The sequence below is a fragment of the Taudactylus pleione genome, unplaced genomic scaffold (assembly GCF_031769625.1).
Source record: "Taudactylus pleione unplaced genomic scaffold, aTauple2 ptg001573l, whole genome shotgun sequence".
Taxonomy (NCBI): domain Eukaryota; kingdom Metazoa; phylum Chordata; class Amphibia; order Anura; family Myobatrachidae; genus Taudactylus; species Taudactylus pleione.
In genome coordinates, this window is record NW_028285970.1 from 6,547,500 (window position 1) to 6,567,707 (window position 20,208).

A 20,208-nucleotide genomic window follows, 5' to 3' on the forward strand; every position below is an offset into this window, starting at 1 on the left:
ACTACTGTTGAGCAGGCTCCGCTCTATGGGACAAGGGTCTACAGTAAGTTAAGATGGGAGTTCTAGGGGTTTGCCAGAAAGCTTGTGGCATTCATTGCTGTGACCTATTGAGGCATATGAAATTGCGCCCTTACACATAGTAACATACATTTGTTTTAGTGTGGTGCACACTGTAGATGACAGATATAATTTGAAAAATTATTAGTTCTATTAAAAAGGTAGAACCCACTAGTTTTTACAGTAGTGCATTGAAATGTAGCAAACAAATCCCTACATTTTGCATCCCCATAATATGCTGTCTATGGCTTCAGCCTCATTTTCTATTCTATAAAGGCTTGTTCTCAAAAATAACTTCTCTGGTTGGAAATGCTTTTTAATAATTTTTTTCCCATGATATATTGCCTGTTCTAGTAAGGTTAGCTCTTCCCACTGCTAGCTAGCACAGTGATGAGGCCAAGCATACTAAATAAAAAGGATCTGTCTGCTGTTGGATGTTCTGTCAGCGGTAGCTGTGCCTTGCTATAAAACCAAGTGGGCGGCTATTTGGGTTGATTCTGAGTCAGATATGGCTGCATCTTCTGCCGCAGTTGCATCTACACAGGGGCGTATTAAGAGAGGTGGGGGGCCGTGTGCATTCTCCATCTGGGGCCCCCTCCTCTCTGGCCGGCAGCAGACTGACCGCAGCAGTACACTCCGGGCACTAGTATGTGCCCAGAGTCTACTGCATATGCGCAAAACGTCAGAAAACTGGCTGCGGCGGCCATTTTCCAGGCGGTTTATGCAGGGCTCTGACAGTCGACATGAGACTTCAGAAAATATGGGTGCAGGGTGTGCGGTGTGGCCCCCCTGGATCCAGGGGCCTGTGTGCACGGCACACCATGCACTTATTATAGATACGCCCCTGCATCTACAAAGTCCTCTCCTGGTGTACATCCAGGTGTCTGAATGTGCAAGTACTGAGACATCCGCTGTCAAAGTCTGTAGACGCTGGAATATCGCTCGGTGAGTCTTTATACTCTCCATTGTTCGCACCATCAAAACTTGCACCAGCCCTAAGGTTGGCGCAGTTTCTGTGTATGGCCTCCTGTGTGAGCGGTTCAGCATCTTTGTGCACAACCGCTTTCAGCTACACGCCTGCGACACCCCCATAAGGCGTGACATCTACTGCATCTTTTTAACCACCTCCCTTACCTCCCAGTCACCATTTAGGAACGCCCCTTACATTTCTAATACTGTGCGACTACATTTGATCTGCAACTCTTTATAAACAAACATGGGATGCATGCACAGTGCGCAGAAGAAGAACATTGGCTGTTTGAATGAATATCAGTCCAGCGTCTGACTCAGAATCAGACCCATTAACTCCCAGGACTGCCCTGTACAGGGCTGTAAAATATTATAAAAATATTCACCCTTTTTGGCATTTTTAAAAGTTTTTTTATTTATTTTATTTGTTTACTTATTCATCCCTGGAGTCAAAATAGAATTACTAGTGCAGTATTTCTCAAGCCTCGTCCTCATGGAACCATAATTGATTGAAGGCTGTGCACTATTAAAGTATGGGAACTGTTTACAAATTAATATACCTGTCTGTGAAAGGTCCTACTGGTAGCTAGTGCATTTCCAAGCAAGAGCTTTATCATGAAAACCAAAGGACATTTAAAGCAAAATGCGTCAAAAAGCACCAATCAGTGGAATTATCACTGGAGCACTGTCAAGTCCATTCAAAAGGAATAGAGAGAATATGGCACAATTGTCTGTACATGAAAGGTAAACATTAGGAGGGTCATCAAGAAGCCTATGGTTGAAGAAACTATCCATAGTACAATAACAGACCGGACATTTCACAAACTCTGTGCTTTATGGTGGGCTGTCAAATGGAAAACTGATGCTGAAAATCCTCCCCCTGTGGGCAAATAACCAATTCTCCATATTTTTAGGTTTCCTTTACGTATAGTATAGTGTGGTTTTAAATGGTTAAATTTATTCTGGAGAGACTTTATTTTTAAATTTTTATGGCCAACATGAAATAAATTAAACATTTAAAAAAATCTATACTGATTTTCTTTATACTGTAGCTCATGCAAAGACACACAAGACAGACGCATACATAGGCAAACATAGCGTGTGCTAAATCTTTGTACCCTATAGTCATTAGCTTGCAGCATAAGTTATAAAAGCACAAATGTAGGCACAAAAAGGTAGAACACACACCTTTTATTACCATTTTTATTTGGGCATTAAATGGCTTATGACTTATTTTTTATGTGATTGCACCGTTTCTTGGAAAATAAATGTTACAACATATCTGAACATATAAAAGATGCGAAAACATGCTTTTAGTTCTATATTTTACGTACAACTTCTTTCCTACAGTATCCTCTTCTGTTTTTGAGTAGATCTCTTTACGTAATAGGAAACAGTGACCAACATAAAGCAGGAATGTGGCAAGCGACAGCAAGCAACCATCAATTAGCTTTAACCAGTGTAGTGGAAGTTAGGATAAAGAATATGTGACTATTTGGTTGCTGTGCTTTTCTAGAGCTTTGTCTAAATTACTTGTGTTGGTAATTGGCCACCAACATCTCTATAGCATATGACACAGTCCTTATTTTAACTGCCAGTCCAGACATTACATTTCAGCACAATTATCCTGTGAAATGAATTGCTTCCACTAAATGAGACATAGGGGGTATATTTACTAAAGTGAGAGTTTTCAGATGTGGAGATGTTGCCCATCGCAACCAATCAGATTCTACTTGACATTTATCTAGCACCTTCTAGAAGATAGTAGCTAGAATCTGATTGGTTGCTATGGGCAACATCTCCACTTCTAAAAACTCTCACTTTAGTAAATTTACCCCATACTATTTATAGTAACATGCAAATCCTACAATGTAATTGTCTTAATAGAATATTGGTTTAAGTACATGTGATATTTCTTTTAGGGTGTACCTGATGAGCGTGTTCTCATAGAAGATGGAAGTTCAGTCCAGATACACAGTGCAGTCATAGACCAAACAAATCTGAGGTTATGGTTATTAAATTACCTTGACCTGAATTGGGAAGTCAAGTATCCCATCCAGAGCAAGCAGCAGGACATTCACTTTATCAGATTCCGCTGTGTCTCAGAGCTGGACAAGACAGAACTGGATATTGCGGTTCATGTTACTTATACCACTGGGCAAACTATTATTGCAATTCATAGTCCATACTGGATGGTGAACAAGACCGGCAGGATGCTGCAATACAAGGCTGATGACATTCACAGAAAACACCCTGCTGATCACAAGAAACCCCTTCTTTTCTCCTTCAAGCCAAAGAACTTTTTTCAAAATAATAAGGTATCATAATACACAGGATAAAAGTGAAGAGGATAATTAGTATCCTTAATTTTATTTCCAGGGTGAATATATTTGTCTGCATAATATGGTTACTTTATTCTTGAGATCTTTTATGTATCTCATGTTCTCAGTTTCCTAGTACACTCTTTGGGGGGTATTCAATTAGGCTGCGAAAAGTCGGAATCGGCGATAATTTATCGCCGATTACGTCATTTTCGCCTATTTCAATTATCCCCGTTTTCAATTTCAAAGAATTTTCGCAGGTTCAAAAAGTCTTTGAAAAAAAACGGGGATAACTTTTCACCATGCTTTACATGGCAAAAAAAAGTGCAGAATTGGGGTTTAGGGGTACAGGCTTAAAGAAAATAGCCTGCACCCCTAGGAATGATATTTAAAAATAAACTATGCCAAAAAAAAGTTAAAAAAAAAAAAAATAGGGACACCCCAAAATAATAAAGTAAAAATTTTGGGTGAAAAAAAAGAAAGAGGGAAAACAGTGTTTAAAAATAGGGAAATAGGTTCAGGGCTATTCTGCAAGTATGCGGCAGGTATTTTCTAGACTAGGCTATTAGCGGCAGGTGCATTTTTGCTGAATTTTCAAAAAATGACTTTAGGGACTTAAAAATATGCTAGTAACCATTTTCATGTACCCCCACATTTGATGGGACCACTTAAAAAAACGAAAAAAATAACCTAAGTGCTCTTCTGCATCATTTCTTCAATGTCGGGAAAAAACACCTCCTGCGGCTATTTAAAAACCCGACTTTCTTTTGCAGGCAAAAACAGGGGTACCCATAGTGATGCCCCATGTCTGGATATCTTTAGGGGGTCCTACAATTATTTCCCGAAAATTCCCGTTTTTTTCGAAGATACCAATTCGCCGGGTCACGCACGCGCCCGATACTTTATCCCAGGAAAAGCTCTGATGTGGAGCAAAAAGTCCAGCACAGACTTTACACTCCCAAATTGAATACGGGCCTTTAAGCGCTAACCATTAAGTAACTTCTTTAACTCACTCAATCCACTTTCTCCAACTAAATAAAGAATAGCCGGATACTGCACATTGTATATATTCTTCCCCCATATTTACTCAACACTTCCAATTGGTATCCTCAGATTTTGTCTTCAGGTCAACTTTAGCTCTAATAACCATAGCTTTGGGAACACAAGTTCTGATATTCATTTTTTACACATACTAGAATTGAATTGCCTTATGCACGGATATGTGTTACCAAATTACATTTTAATTAAGCAATTATTTGTATGGTTATTCAAGTATAAAATGGCCAGACTAGTTTATTTAAATCAGTTTGCACTTATTATATATAGCAGATTAGATGATAGAGTTCATTGTCAGGTAGTGATACTGTTTAGTCTGTACTTACATTCCAGTGCTAAGGAGTACTTAGAAATCATCACCTATCTCTTTGTGTTGCCAAAGAACTTGGCCTGTGTTGAGTGTTGTGTACTGATTTTACAGGTCCAGCTCATGATAACTGACAGTGAGTTGTCAGATCCCTTTTCTATGGATACAGTTGGAACTCATGGGGCTGTGAAGTGCAAAAGTAAACATTTGGATTACCAAGTAAGATGTAACAGGAAGAAAATGCTTGCTGTATTGTAGAATTGCTTGTAATATTAAGGTTTGAGTTTATGTTCCATTGTAAATCCCTCATTTCTCAAGTTACTAACTCAGGTGCTTGCCTTACAATTTGGGAGTCAGCCTCAGGTATTTTGGAAAGTTCCAGAAAAATTCATCCAACCAATCAAAAGAAACAACAGTTTAAAAAGATTGAAGTATTTATCAACAAAATGCTATTTTATTATATGGGGCAATGTTCTAACAGGTATTTAGTAAAATCTATGTCTCAGATTTACAGGAAACTGTAATTGCTGCAATTACAGTGGTTTATAATCTTTTGCTATAAACATCTTGTGTAGCCATTTTTATAAAACTGAAGAGTTTGTGTGTGCATTGTCCTTTAACAAATACTGTACAAAGGTGACAATATCTAAAGACCATGGAGAGCAATATAGTTGTCCTCTCATATTCTACACTAAAGGACATGCTTACTGAATGGTATGCGTTCAACATCCTGGCGGTCGGATGCCGATGCTTACATTACTGGCACCAGAATAACGACGCTGATCATAATCCCAGAGCCGGCATCCTGACCGCCGGGTTGCCGAAGGTAAGTAACAGGGTTAGGGAGAGGGTTAGGTTGAGGGGAGGGGTAAGGGTCAGGCACTAAGGGGGAAGCGTTAGGTTTAGGGTGCGGGGATGGGGAGGTTAGGTTCAGGCACTAGGGGAGAAGGTTAGGGTTAGGCACCAAAGAGGAAGGGTTAGGGCAGGGAGAGGCGGAGGGTATGCATACCGACCAACAAGTTTCGGTATGTTAACCCTGTCGGGATCCCGGCGTCGGATCTGACCACCCGGATCCCGACTGTCGGTATTTCATACCGATTCCTATTGAACTACTTCTTGCAGAAGAGGATTTTTTAAACATCTCCCTGCCACACTGTTGGACCTCTTATACCTTTCTGAAGATGTTTGCTGATACAGTTCAGGGCTGATGTGGAGTTATGAGCGAAAAAGGTGAAACTTTGTACCTGGCAAATGCAGGTGGGGCGGATGTAAAATGTGCTCTGGTTTCCCCATACTGAGGAGCCCAAGGATTATCGGAGAACAAAGTAGTTTATAGCCCCCATTCAAGGGTTTATACTATAACTCATAACAGTGTCTACAGAAAATTCTTATATACATTTTTGTCATATTCTTATATACATTTCTTCATCTTATATTTATTTGAATATTATTAGTACCTTCATTAGTATTTCTTAAACAAACACTTAATGGCAATAAATCTGTAAATGTAAATAGCTATAAATTTTGAGAAAAATAGGACAGTCAATATGTAAAAGAAAATTGCTAACAGTGTCGTTGAGGTTTTATTAAAATACACATAAAAACAGGTAATTTTGTCGGGGTTGCACACAGAGCTTAATTTTCCAAATCCCCAAGGATTCATAAAAATAAAATAAAAAATCACATGGAAAATGAAATAATAGCAATGATGTGATAAGATTTTCATTATAATACCAATGATATAATAATGTTTGTAGTGTTATGTGGCATAATCAGTGATATTTTATATAAATATAGCAATGACATAAATATGATCTGTTTGTCCTCTACTTTAGGTTGGTGTCTCCATTTATGCCAGCAGTTTCAATGTCACCAGAATTGTCACTTTTACACCATTTTTTATGATCGCAAATAGAAGCATTTACAAAGTGGATGTAATTGAAGAGGGCACAGAGAGAGTCGTAGTAGTTGGCTCCGGACAGGTCAGTGCTATTTGCATTCCAATGATTTTGATTATCATCATCTGCGCTATATCTTTTGTATACTTATGGTTAAGTATAACAGATTTAAATGTCCTATCTCTTCTTTTTGTGTCTGCCATATTTCATGAGTTATACTAGGCAATACAGTGTGCATGCTATATTAGACATTTGAGTGTATACATGTATGATATATATATATATACACACACATACATATAGTGAGTACAAGGATAGATTTGTCAGTGTACAAAGGTATGCCGATTTATGTGATTGAGCCATACTCTTTGTGTTTTGGTGGGTATTATTATGTATTATTATATAGCCTGCAAGTGCATTCCTAGTTCCTACAGCGATGGCATTGGTGATGGTGTCTAAAAGATATTCAAGCGTTTGTTAAGTATCTAGTAGATGCAGTTAAGATGCTGGCGGTCGAAATCCCGGCACCAGAATCCCAACCCACAGCCAGTATCCTGAATGTAAGTATAGCGGGGCGGGTTGACTCACATCCGCGAAATCATCACGACTAATTGGATTGAGCCCATAGATTGGTAAACACAGATTGGACAGTTCATAAATTATATGTTTTGATGGAATCTCTGTTTTGGAGATGATTATATGATATTTTCATATTACTGGTGTCAATTGATATATTTGTTTCTAATAACAAACAGTGATAATGTAATCTTAATAGTGTATTTGTTATGAGTTCTGCACATATGTGGCAATGTTTCTAACTGCATATAAGGAATTGAAAAGGAAAATATATAGTTTGTATATACTGTAATTATTTTTTATATTTCAGTGTGTACCCTTTTGGCCTGAAAATAGTGATAGTAAATTAACTATTAATGTCGATGGCTGCCAGATACCTCCAAAGAAAATACATTTTAATAAACAAGAAAACTGCACTTTACTTCATTTGGGTGATAAGGTAACTTGGACTGTTATATGTAGTGTGTTAGCCTATCCAGATTAACTGCTTTGCAATTTAATATCATTTTAATATAAATTTTAATCAATCTGACACAAGTAACATTTTAGAATATATTACAGATGTGTCGTTATATGTCTTTTTTGCGTCATTTCTTTTCTTTCCAAAAATGCATCTAATTTGCAATATGATGAGACTATGACGCACCGTGAGACTGTGCTGATTAATTTGATATATAACACTTGTATATCTGTGTGCGACTGAAGCTGGGTACGCACCAGACGATATATTGGTCGATTTGTCGTTTTGGTCAATCTTAAGATCCGGCAGACGACACCATGGTCCTGGTTGCAGTGGGGGAACGATATACCGGACAGTTGTACACCAGATCGTGTTGTGTGTACGGACCGCACGATATATATCGTCCGGTCGCATCTGCCGTCTCTGGGTACACACATTGTCTAGTGTGTACCTGTCATGAGTTTCTGAATCTGCATACAGTGTAGCAGTTGCATCTTTTTTCATTCCATGTTGCGTTGTGGTTTAAATAGAGACTCTGGTGCACACAGATGAATGAATCAAATGAATCAGCACAGTCGGCTGGTGCGTCATAGTCACATCGCATTGCAACTCAGGCATCTTTTTTGCCGAAACTGTGTCTAACGCTGGCAGAGTAGAAGGGGATCTTAAGGCTCACTCGCCATACAAGTTTCGCTGCATGGCGTATTGATGCTAGATGTATGAGGACACATCTGTATATATGTAGATTAGTAGATAATCATTTTCATGGTGGCAAGTGTCAAGTGAGCTGCACAACATGTACATCACTAACACCTTATACTGGTTATATAGAAACATCATAGATATTTTTAATTGTCAATATTTGCAAGACAAAGTCAGATTAAGATTAATTTAAGCAGTTGTGGGGTAATCAGAGCATGGGCTACCACCATATCTACAACAGGTTGTTTGGTTGGAATGATAATTATGCTGTATGTAGTACTAACAGATTATCTACTGGTAGCCAAAAAATAATCAAAAATAGCTGGTAAAAGGTTGTTTTGTCAAGTTGGTTAAATCAAACAATTATTATAATTCAGTGTAAAGTTGGAATTTTCTCCCCAGCTGAACTTTTGCATGTATAAAAAAAATGCATGGGTGTCTCTCTCCCCTCCATTATCAGCCCAGTGCTAGTTACCCCAAAATCACTGGAAAACCATTGTGGGGTTCCCTCCTGTTCACAGGATAAGCAGGGCTTTGCCAGTCTGGACTGTTGGAACCAAAGAAGGGAAACCCACATGTTGTGGTTCCTCCCACCATGTTCCTAAACCAACCCCAGGTTTTTTGCCATCAAGGCTGATTTCTTCAGGGTGAGTTGAGCCTGCAGAAATAATATTGTGCGAGCCCCCCTATAGGGTATATCCAGCCCTGGAGCCAAGTTGGCACCAGTTGGATAGCTGGGTGAAAAGTTGGATAGTATATGGTCTCAAGTGCAGTATTTGTCAAACAAAAAAGCTGTAGGCGCAGCATGCTACCATACTAATGGTTAGCATGAGGGTGTAGCTATTTACACAGGAGTCAATGGAATATCTAAAATAGACATTTAAATAAGCTAATAATTACCTGAGAATTTACTTTCTTTAAATATGCTATGGCAGCCATGAATGAATGGGCTAACTGCTAAGTCATCTGAGTAGTGAAAGGATAAAGAAGCACCCCTGGAAGGTATATAGTAAGACTTTGTTGTCTGCGAAATTCCCAAGCTGTTCTACAGCTGTTACTGCAAAATGTATGAGATCATCTTAATAAAAACTTTGAATTGCCAGTATAAATCCTAAACTGGGTACACACCATATGATGGTGCAACCCAGCGACAGTGCAATGTAACGATACATTCGGCACTGTACACACTGCAAGATCCGGCGTGCGATGGCGCAATGTATCGTTACATGCTGCATATAACTTAACCACGTCGTTCAGAGCATCGTCCATTCGGCCGTGCAGAACAGCAGATGGGACGATGCGATGAATGGGCATACACACTACACGATGTGTACAATATCATGCCATCGGTCAGAAGATTGCACAGTGTGTACACTCTATATCGTGTGTTCTAGGGTTTAGTGAAATTAGGACAACTGTCGCATCGTATAGCTTGTACAAAGCTGTAGTTACAGTGATTTTAGGCTTTTTTTAAAGAATATTCTGGTTTCACAGGGGCAGAATGTGTGCTTTTCAGTCTTCTTGAGGTCAGCACCGAAGCATTAGTTACTATACCGCAGTGACCTCCTTGTGCGCTTCTTCCAGATGGAAGATGAAGTGATCTGCTGCAGCCTGTAATTTTTCTATATTAAAGGTAGTAATATTTCTTCTCCAGGGAGCCACCACCTTATCCTCTCCTTCTTATTTTTTTCCCTATCTTAATTAGTAGATTTAGCAGTAAACCCGTTCATTCATTGCTGCCATGGATTAAAAAGAAAATACATATTTACAGTATTTTCAGATTCCTCAATAACTGCATGTACTCAAACAGCTTTGCCTCATCAGTGGGATCACAAGAAGGCCCCCAAGTGGTTTTACTCCTACAGTAACGTGCTTGGCAAGATATTGCTGTCCCCAGTCAAGGTATCAGACTTCACTTAATTGTCATGTCACATCCTATGACATTGCAACACAAACCATGATGAAATGCAGGTAGCACCCACAGAAACATCCATACTTAATGGTCATTAAACAACAGAAAAGTCGGTACCATAATACATTGCCTGTTTACCATGAAATACGCCAGATACAGTGCATCTGGAAAGTATTCACAGTGCTTCACTTTTTCCATATTTTGTTATGTTTCAGCCCTATTTTAAAATGGAATAAATTTATTTTTGTCCTTAAAATTCTACACACAATACCCCATAATGACAGCGTGTAAAAAGTTTTTTTGTCCTAACCGTAAAAAGGATTTTTTTTTCTTGTCTCACAGCTTGGAGGCATATTGGTGGACATCACCCCAAGAGACCATTCCACTGTTATCACCTTCTCAGACTACCTAGCAGGATCAGCTCCTTTTCTTATCATCAACGATACAAAATCAGAGACCATTGAATTTTACCAGAGGTAAGATCTGTATGTATCTGAATATATATATATTTCTACATCGGGTTGCATAGGGTATCCACAGGATACCTTGGGGTATAGGTGATGACGTCAGGCATCGGGCACCATAGAGTTAAGTTTTCAGCCTCCCAGGATGCACTAGGGTCCCCCTCCTATACCCCGCCCCCGAGCCAAGGCATCTCAGTTTCATTGGTGCCTGGCTCGGAGTCGGAGCACCTGTTTAGAGGGGAGCTAAGGATAGCCCCTGAAGATTTCTTCAAGGCAGCTGTGGCTGCCCATCTGGATGTACAGAATGGACAGTCACTACTGACGTCCATGTTGTCTTCCCTACACCCCCGCCGATACCAGAACGCCGGTACTGATCTAGCGGTGACCCCAGATGTTTTGGACCATGGCCGGATTCAAGGGGGCAGCAGGTAAGCAGCAGGGTCCCGCGGTGGGTCCCCGCTGAACACATGGTCCAGAGTCCCCAGGCAGGGGGCTCCCTGGGGACTGGCTGCAGCGTGGAGCCATGTAACCAACCTGCGCTTCCACTACCCCCCTGGGACAGCGGACCGCAGCTGAGCGGTAGCGTTGCGTCATCCCAGGGGTTAATTGCATGCCAGGGGAGCGCGCCTTCCCTGTACACAGCCGGCGCCTAACCCGCTGCACACAGCCCTCTCTGCACCTGCCGATTGGCCCTGTGGCAGCGCTCCTCCCCCAGGCCGGCCTCCTCTCTGCTCCTCGGTGGCCATCTTTGCAGAAGCATGGTGAACGCTGCTGGAAGCTGCTGTTCGGTTGCATCGTGGTCTGGGTCCCCCAGCATACCTCTCTTCCGTTGGAACAGGTCTGTGTATGCAGGTCTGTGTCCTACCAGGCTCTGTGTCTGCGTAGTTGAGGATCAGCGCTGATAGTGCAGGGATTAATTTCTTTGCAGTGTATGTGACTTCTGCTAGCGTCTGCTGCCTGTACTTTCACTTTCTACTGTCAGCCATTTCACTGTCCCTGCTCTTCTGCTAAAGCCCTTGCGGTGCGGTGATTGCAGGGTGGTTCTCCCACTATACTAACGAGTATCAGTGAGAGGGGTCACATACTTACCATCATGTCTGAGAGTGAATTTCCTCTCCAGCTTCTGTGTACTACGTATAAGGTACCAATAGCGGAGGGGGAGGGTAACGCGGAGGGGCTATGTCGGCAGTGTTTTTTATTGGCGCAACCAATTACTGTCACGGCTCCGGTACAGAAACCGCCCTGGGCTTGTTTCGCGAAAGCGCTTAGAATCCTAGTGGGCCAGTTAGCTCCGCAACCTGCGTTCTCACAGATGGGATTGTCCCAGCAGTCAGTGGTGTCGTCACCCATGCAGGGTTTCCCGAGACAACTGATGGTACCCCACAGTCTCCCTATTTCCCCTCCTCAGGTCTCTCAGGAGCCTGCGTGGGTTAATTCACTGACAAGTTCTGTACAGCATTTGTCGGACGTGTTACAAGGGGAGTCTGTGTTGCGGCCCACAAGCGGCCGGTGGCGTCTCTGTCCGCTCCTTATGAGGATGACGACGTGAAGACCGATGATGGGGAGATTCTGGATCTTTCTGACCAAGAACCTCTCTGTACTAAAGAGTCGGACGCTAAGTCTGAGGTTTATATTCCTGGCCTTATTCGTGTAGTCCGCACAGCTTTAGTTATTGAGGATGATGATCCTCCGGTGTCCAAGTCCAAATATGCCCTTTTCAAGGATATTAAGGGTTACGCCACAGTGTTTCCTCTTTCGGGTCAGTTAGTAGACCATTTAGAGGAGGCGTGGAAACACCCTGGTAAACGGTATCAGCCTCAAAGATGCTTAGCGGTGGCTTACCCGTTTGCGGACAATTATTTTTCTAAGTGGGAATCCCCTCCTCAGATGGATTCTCATGTGACACGCCTAGGGCCTGATTCAGAGCCGGACGCTATTTGCGCTCGCTCGTTCAGAAAAAGGGGCTGGCTATTTAAATGAACCGTTCGCTCTTTGCGGTCTGTTCACGCCTCTATGTCTGAACGAGCGAACAAAACATGCGAACGTAATTTTGAAAAAAACGCCCCCTGGCCGCTCGCATCATACGTCATGTCCGCTATTTATTAGATTAATCAAGTACATCGAAAGGCGTCTGAACTGCTCGCTATTCTTGTGGTTGGTTTTTCCTACCACAATCATGCGAGCAGTTCTGACTATAAAACAACCAAGTGACGTGGTCAATGACGCTGCTTTGTTAATTATGCACACCCTTAAAACGCCCGTTTTGACCTTTAAGCACGCCTGCGTTCGGATCTCCACTCCCCGTTTTCAAGCACCTTCCCCTGTTACCACCCACACACGCCTCATTCTGTCACTCAAAATAGCAGGCATTCGCTATTTAGCGAGCATACTATTATCGGCCGCACTGACTGGTTCGCGCATGCGTATTAAAATCCGTACGCATGCGCAGTTGTGCGAACATCGGTAGGAATGAACGAGCGGCCGCTTACGAGCGGCTCTGAATCAAGCCCCTAGTCCGAAGTGCCACATTGCCCATGCCCTCCATGTCCTCCTTGAAGGATGCTACGGACCGTAAGGTGGAGATCTGCCTAAAGTCTATTTATTCCCTCGCGGGGGGGGGGGATCCAGACCGGCTATGGCCGTATGTTGGGTAGCCAGAGCTATGGAGCGCTGGGCTGATAGTTTGGAGGCGTCTCTGGATTCCGACTGTTCGGCTGAACAGGCCGAGTTGGTAGGCAATCTCCGGGATTCGTCCACTTACATCAATGAAGCGGCCTTGTTGCTGCTCGTCGCACCTTAGGGTTGCGATCCTGAAAGGCGGACGCTGATTCCAAAAAGGGATTGGAAGTTTTGCCCTTTAATGGAGAAGTCCTCTTTGGTCCGGATCTGGACAAAATTGTGGCCACGCTGGCGGCAGCCAAGTCTGCATGTCTCCCGTCTGCTGCGGTCCCTTCCAGTTCGGGTACGTCGTCCTTTCGGCCTTATAGGGCCCAGAGTAAGCCTAAAGCACAGTCCTTTCCCCGACAGGCTGGCCCCAAGAAATCGGCCAAGCCCAGGAAACAGGCCTGGAGTACCAGACGTCCGGCCTCTAAGTCTGATGACAAGCCTGCGGCCTGACGGTCCGGGCCTCCCAAAGTGGGAGGCCGCCTGCTGTAGTTCGCACAGTATTGGTCGGCAACTACGACAGACACTTGGGTTCACGAGGTGGTTTCTCACGGGTATGCCCTCTCCTTTCGGCACAGGCCCCCATCCCGATTCTTCATCACGGGTCTTCCCTTAGACCAGAACAAAGCCATGGAGCTGTGGAAGGTTTTGCACACTATGCTCCAGGCTGGAGTTATAGTGCCTGTTCCATTCTCCCAGAGGGGCCAGGGTTTCTATTGCAATCTATTTTTTGTGCAGAAGCCCAATGGGTCGTACCGTCCGATTCTCAACCTCAAGGCCCTCAACAAGTCCTTGCGGGTGCCGCGGTTTCGGATGGAGACCCTACGGTCCATCATTCTGGCGCTGGAACCTGGGGATTACATGGTGTCGTTGGACATACAGGACGCTTACCTGCATGTCCCTATTCTTTTGCGTCACCAACAGTTCCTCAGGTTTGCAAACTGCAACGATCACTTTCAGTTCCGGGCGTTACTTTTTGGCCTGGCGACAGCACCATGTGTGTTCACCAAAGTTATGGCGGTCATGGCGGCGTTCCTGCGGCTGCAGGGAGTCCGCATGTTGCCGTACCTAGACGACCTTTTGTTGGTAGCAGGGTCTCCAGAGCTCCTTCTACGCCACTTGGATCTTACGATTGCAGTACTGCAACGGCACGGCTGGTTGATAAACTGGCAAAGTCCACCCTGATCCCGTCTCAGAGGATTCTGCACCTCGGAGCCTTATTGGACTCCAGTCAGCAGAGAATCTTTGTGACGGGGGAAAAGATCTCTGCCTTGCAGTTGAGGGTGCGCAGTTGTCTGCAGAGTCGCCGTGTGTCTCTACACTCGGCGATGAGGTTACTGAGCTCCATGGTGTCAGTATTCGACATGGTGGAATATGCCCAGTTTCACTCCAGACCTCTGCAGCAATTGATCCTGTCCAAATGGAATGGACTGCCTCAGAGTCTAAAATCCCAGACGATGGTGCGAGGTTCGCCTGTCCCTTGCCTGGTGGTTGCAGACGACCCATCTCAGCAAGGGTCGTCCGTTTTGGGTGACGAACTGTGTCCTATTGACAACGGACGCCAGCCTTCGGGGCTGGGGAGCGGTTACGGGTCCACACTTGTTCCAGGGCAGATGGACTCAGGCGGAAAAGGAGCTTCCAATAAACATCTTGGAACTCCGCGCCTTTTTCAATGCTCTCCAGCAGGCACATCGGGTTCTCCAAGGTCACCCCGTGCAGGTCCAGTCGGTCAACGCCACCACCGTGGCCTACATAAATCGGCAAGGAGGAAGCCGAAGTCGGGCGGCACTCGTAGAGGTGTCACGCATTCTGGTCTGGGCGGAGCGCAATCTCCCGGCCATATCAGCAGTGTTCATCCCGGGAGTCCTCAACTGGGAGGCGGACATTCTCAGTCGCCAGGACGTTCATCCGGGGGAGTGGTCTCTGCACCAGGACGTCTTTCAACTTCTGGTGGACAGGTGGGGTCTTCCAGAGATCGACATCATGGCGTCACGGCACAACAACAAGTTGCCGGTGTACGGGCTCGCACAGGAGACGAAGAGGCATCTCTGATGGATGCTCTGTCCGTCCAGTGGATGTTCCGGTTTGCTTATCTCTTTCCTCCGTTTTCCCTTCTTCCACGGGTAATCCGGAAATTCAAACAGGGAGGAGGGACGCTCCTGTTGATAGCTCCCGCGTGGCCCAGGCGGCACTGGTTCTGAGACCTTCAGGGTCTGTCCGTGGACATTCCTCTGCGGTTGCCGCTACGATCGGACCTACTGTCCACAGGGTCCTTGTCTTCACCTGGACCTGACTCGGCTGTCTTTGACGGCGTGGCTGTTGAGACGGCCATGTTAAGGTCCAGGGGGTTTTCCAGCTCTGTAGTACGAACTATGCTAAGAGCTCGGAAGCCATCTTCTGCAAGAATAATACCATCGTGGGTGGCATACGTTCTTCCAGTGGTGTCGGCCGAGAGGTTATGCACCCCGGGAGTTCCGTCTGTCTAGAGTGTTAGCTTTCCTACAGGCGGGACTAAACCATGGTCTTCGCCTTGCTTCTTTGAAGGTGCAGATGTCTGCCCTGTCTGTCTGGTTCCATCGTAGGATTGCTACAATCCCTGATGTGCGCACCTTTATGCAAGGTGTTCTTCGAATTCAGCTGCCATTTGTTCCACCGGTGGCGCCTTGGGATTTAGCTGTGGTCCTGAGGGCTCTCCAGGGACCGCCGTTTGAACCACTGGGCTCAGTGGACCTTAAATGGCTGACAGCTAAAACAATTTTCCTTCTGGCCATCGCTTCGGACAGATGTGTTTCTGACTTAGGGGCTCTATCCTGTAGACCCCCTTTCCTGATTTTTCATAGGAACAGGGCAGTGCTGCGCACTCGTCCTGAATTTCTTCCCAAAGTTGTTTCACGTTTTCATATCAACGAGGAAATCGTTGTGCCGGTTTTTAACTCACCTGACCTTTCAGTGGGTGAGGCCACTTTGGACGTTGTGCGGGCCTTAAGGACTTATGTTGACCGCACTTCTTCGTTTAGGAGGTCGGACGCCTTGTTTGTCCTCTATGGCTTCCGTAAAAAGGGTTGGCCTGCTTCAAAGCAAACTTTGGCAGGTTGGATTCGTATGGCAATTTCAGATGCTTATCTTTATGAAGGCCTTCCGGTTCCATCCTCTGTGAGGGCTCATTCCACTAGGTCTGTGGGTCCTTCGTGGGCAGCCCGACGTGGTGCCTCTGCAGTCCAGATCTGCAAGGCGGCCACGTGGTCCTCTGTCCATACTTTTGTGAGGTATTACAGGTTTGACACCTTTGCCTCTCAGGATGCTTCCTTCGGGCGGCGGATTCTCCTTTCAGCACAGGAGCTTCCCCACCCTTGAAGGATACTGCTTTGGGACATCCCCAAGGTATCCTGTGGATATCCTATGGACCCTGATGTAGAAAATATGAGATATGGTAAGAACTTACCTTTGTTATCTCTATTTCTATGAAGTCCATAGGGTTCCACAGGACTCCCGCCCTGTCGCACCTGTGCTGCAGATGGGCTTTACTCTGGTCACCGGTTTTTCCGTCTCCCTCTGGTGAGAATGTGATTCTTGTGTGTGTCCAGATCTTATTTCTCTCTCTTCCTTCTCCTACTCCGGCCTATGGCTTGGTACGTAACTGAGATGCCTTGGCTCGGGGGCGGGGTATAGGAGGGGGACCCTAGTGCATCTTGGGAGGCTGAAAACTTAACTCTATGGTGCCCGATGCCTGACATCATCACCTATACCCCAAGGTATCCTGTGGAACCCTATGGACTTCGTAGAGATAACAAAGGTAAGTTCTTATCATATCTCATATTATATATATATATATATTTATATATATATACTGTGCAAGAGTTTTAGGCAATATACACAGTACTGTGAAAAAGTTTTAGGCAGGTGTGGAATAAATGCTGCAAAGTAAGAATGATCTCAAAAATAGAAGTGTTAATAGTTTATTTTAGTCAATTAACAAAATGCTAAGTAAATGAACAAGAAAGAAAATCTCTATCAAATCAATATTTGGGGGCATATTTAATTGGACGCCAGGTTTAGCAAGGTAAAAAACATTGCAACCAATTTTGGATTACCACCGGTATGCGCACTCCCGATACCCATGGTATCCAATAAAAAACAAAAAGGTCAGCTCTGAAAACCCCACGGTGCGTGGTCTCCGCAGCTCCCGGTGTCCTCCCCTCTATCTTTTCATTGGGGAGAGTCCCGGGAGCTGGTGGGAGGCGCAAGGGCTGCTGAGAGATGTAGTTCTCAAAGCACCTGTTACAGGGAGGGGGAGGGTCACTCACACACACACTCACAAACTCTCACACATACTGACATACTTACCCTGCTGCAGGAGTCCGGGTCCCTACGCTGGAGGAAGGAGACACCGCTTCTGAAGGTGAGTAATTAAGGACTAATTAAGCTAATTGGAAACCTCCAATTGCTTAATTAGTACTCAAGGGGGTGCCGTCAAGCTCCCAGAGCAAGTCCCTCTGATTTTTCCTAAAATTACAGATTTTAGGAAAAATCAGACTTGCTCAGGAGGTGCTCAAAAAACCCTCCCCGAGCTTAAAATAGAAACAAACTCACACCTAATTGAATAGCAAAAATCCCACACCTGCAGGAAAACTCTGCATGTGTGGGATTTTTGCTATTCTTGCATCTAATTGAATATACTCCTTGGTGTGACCACCCTTTGCCTTCAAGACAACATCAATTCTTCTAGGTACACTTGCACACAATTTTTGAAGGAACTCGGCAGGGAGGTTGTTCCAAACATATTGGAGAACTAACCACAGATGTTCTGTGGATGTAGGTTTGCTCAAATCCTTCTGTATCTTCATGTAATCCCAGACAGAGTTTAGGGCTCTGTGAGGGCCATATCATCACTTCCAGGACTCCTTGTTCTTCTTTACGCTTAAACTATTAACACTTCTATTTTTGAAAGCATTCGTACTTTGCAACATTTTTTCATATAATGTGTGTGTATATCTGATGATGGGGATGTGACCCCGAAACGTTGGCAGTAAAGCACCAGCTATTTCACTGACTTTTCTGTCCTGGAGTGCAGCCTGTTTTTGTTTTGGTTTGTGTGGAGGGGGCTAACACCCCAGCTGTTTTATTTATAGTCGTATATTTTTTTTTACTGTTAAAGGCATTCTATTATCGGGAACAAAATGTTTTCTTAAGAAGCTAGCTACTGTTTTGTCATACTTCTCTTAAAGACAAATGGTCACATTACATAACAACGATTTTACATATTGCTTGTGCTCCCATGTAAGTATACAAATAATCATTATTTCTCTATCATCGATGCTGGGGGACACTGGAGAATGGGGTTGTAGCTGGAACTTAATTAAATTTGTAGTTTTAACCCTAAGCTCCTCCCCTCTGCAACCCCATAACTTCAGTGTGTTTTAAGTGCCTGAGGAGTTCGGCATGGGTATGTAGTTATTTGTTTTGGGCGTATAGTTCTCCGGTCAGGCGGCCTGAGCATTCCGTCCCCTGGGGGGGTGTCCCCCAGCATCGATGATAGAAAAAGGAGGATTTTTGGGTACTTACAGTTGAATCCTTTTCTCTGAATCATGCTGGGGGACACTGCGTTCCCACCCTCACGCTCAGTCGTGTTGCGTTGTGTTTTGTTTGGACCGGTTGTTCCCTGCGGTTCTGTTTTTAATTTTAATTAAAGCAGTTTCACTGGGTTACTGCTTCTCCTTACCAGGCACTTTTGAAGTTGTACTGAAGTCATGAAGTTGCAGAGGGGAGGAGCTTAGGGTTAGAACTACAGATTTTATTTAAGTGCCAGCTCCTGCAGTCCCAGCTACAACCCCATGCTCCAGTGTCCCCCAGCAAGTTTCAGAGAAAAGGATTCAACGGTATGTACCCAAAAATCCTCCTTTTTCTATGCTTCCTTCAGAAAAACAGATACTATGATAACACTTTTAACCCAAAAGTGAAAGGTTCTCTTTAAACGCCAATGGTTTTTTGTTCTTTCTTTTTTAACTCTATATTTTTACTTTATTTTGAACAGACACATATAAATTAGAAAAACATTTGAATGGAGGAAAGGATACAAATATACAACTTTATTAATTGATTTATAAGAGGAAGATGGTATGGGTTAGGTAAGGACAGACAAGCTATTGAAGCTATTGAGTGGAAGAAGACAACCTAGAATTAGCAATGATATTATAGTGTGAAATTCAATATGATTTAGGGATGTGGGAAGAAAGAGAGTAAGGTAAATTATTATTATTATTATCATTTATTTATATGGCGCCACAAGTGTTCCGCAGCGCCTTACAAAGTACATAGACAAAAAAGTAACCATTGACTTGCAATACAATACAATACAGGACATGGATAAACATTGCTATATTAGTGTCATTAACGCCCGCATAAGCAGCCAAGTGTTAGTTGCCCTAGTGGCTAGTAAGAGATCAATTTAATTACAGTAGGGAGAAGCACAAGAGGGTAGAGGGCCCTGCTCGAAAGAGCTTACATTCTTTAAGGGAGGGGGAAGACAAACAGGAGTGACACAGAATGGGGTGGGCCGGGAGAAAGGAAGATGTAGCAGCAAGTTAGGATGAGAGCTGGAAGGCTTTAATGAAGTAGTGGGTCTTAAGAGCTCGTTTGAAAGATGGCAGAGAGGTGCAGAGTCTGATAGGGAGAGGGAGGGAGTTCCAAAGGTGAGGAGCAGCACGGGCAAAGTCTTGGAGGCGGGAGTGGGAGGAAGGAATCAATTGGCATGAAAGGCGGCGTGTATTAAGTGAATGAAGAGGGCGGACAGAAGAGTGAAGGGAGATGAGATCAGAGATGTAA

General features: G+C 44.0%; 1 protein-coding gene across 1 annotated transcript in view; it reads left to right on the forward strand.

Annotated features, from left to right (window-relative positions):
- VPS13A (vacuolar protein sorting 13 homolog A) overlaps positions 1-20,208 on the forward strand; it is a 314,889-nt gene that overhangs the window by 192,700 nt on the left and 101,981 nt on the right. The window contains 5 exon segments of the mRNA XM_088464073.1: positions 2,949-3,344; positions 4,825-4,929; positions 6,546-6,692; positions 7,495-7,623; positions 10,601-10,734. Coding sequence (XP_088320199.1) covers positions 2,949-3,344; positions 4,825-4,929; positions 6,546-6,692; positions 7,495-7,623; positions 10,601-10,734 — 911 coding nt within the window.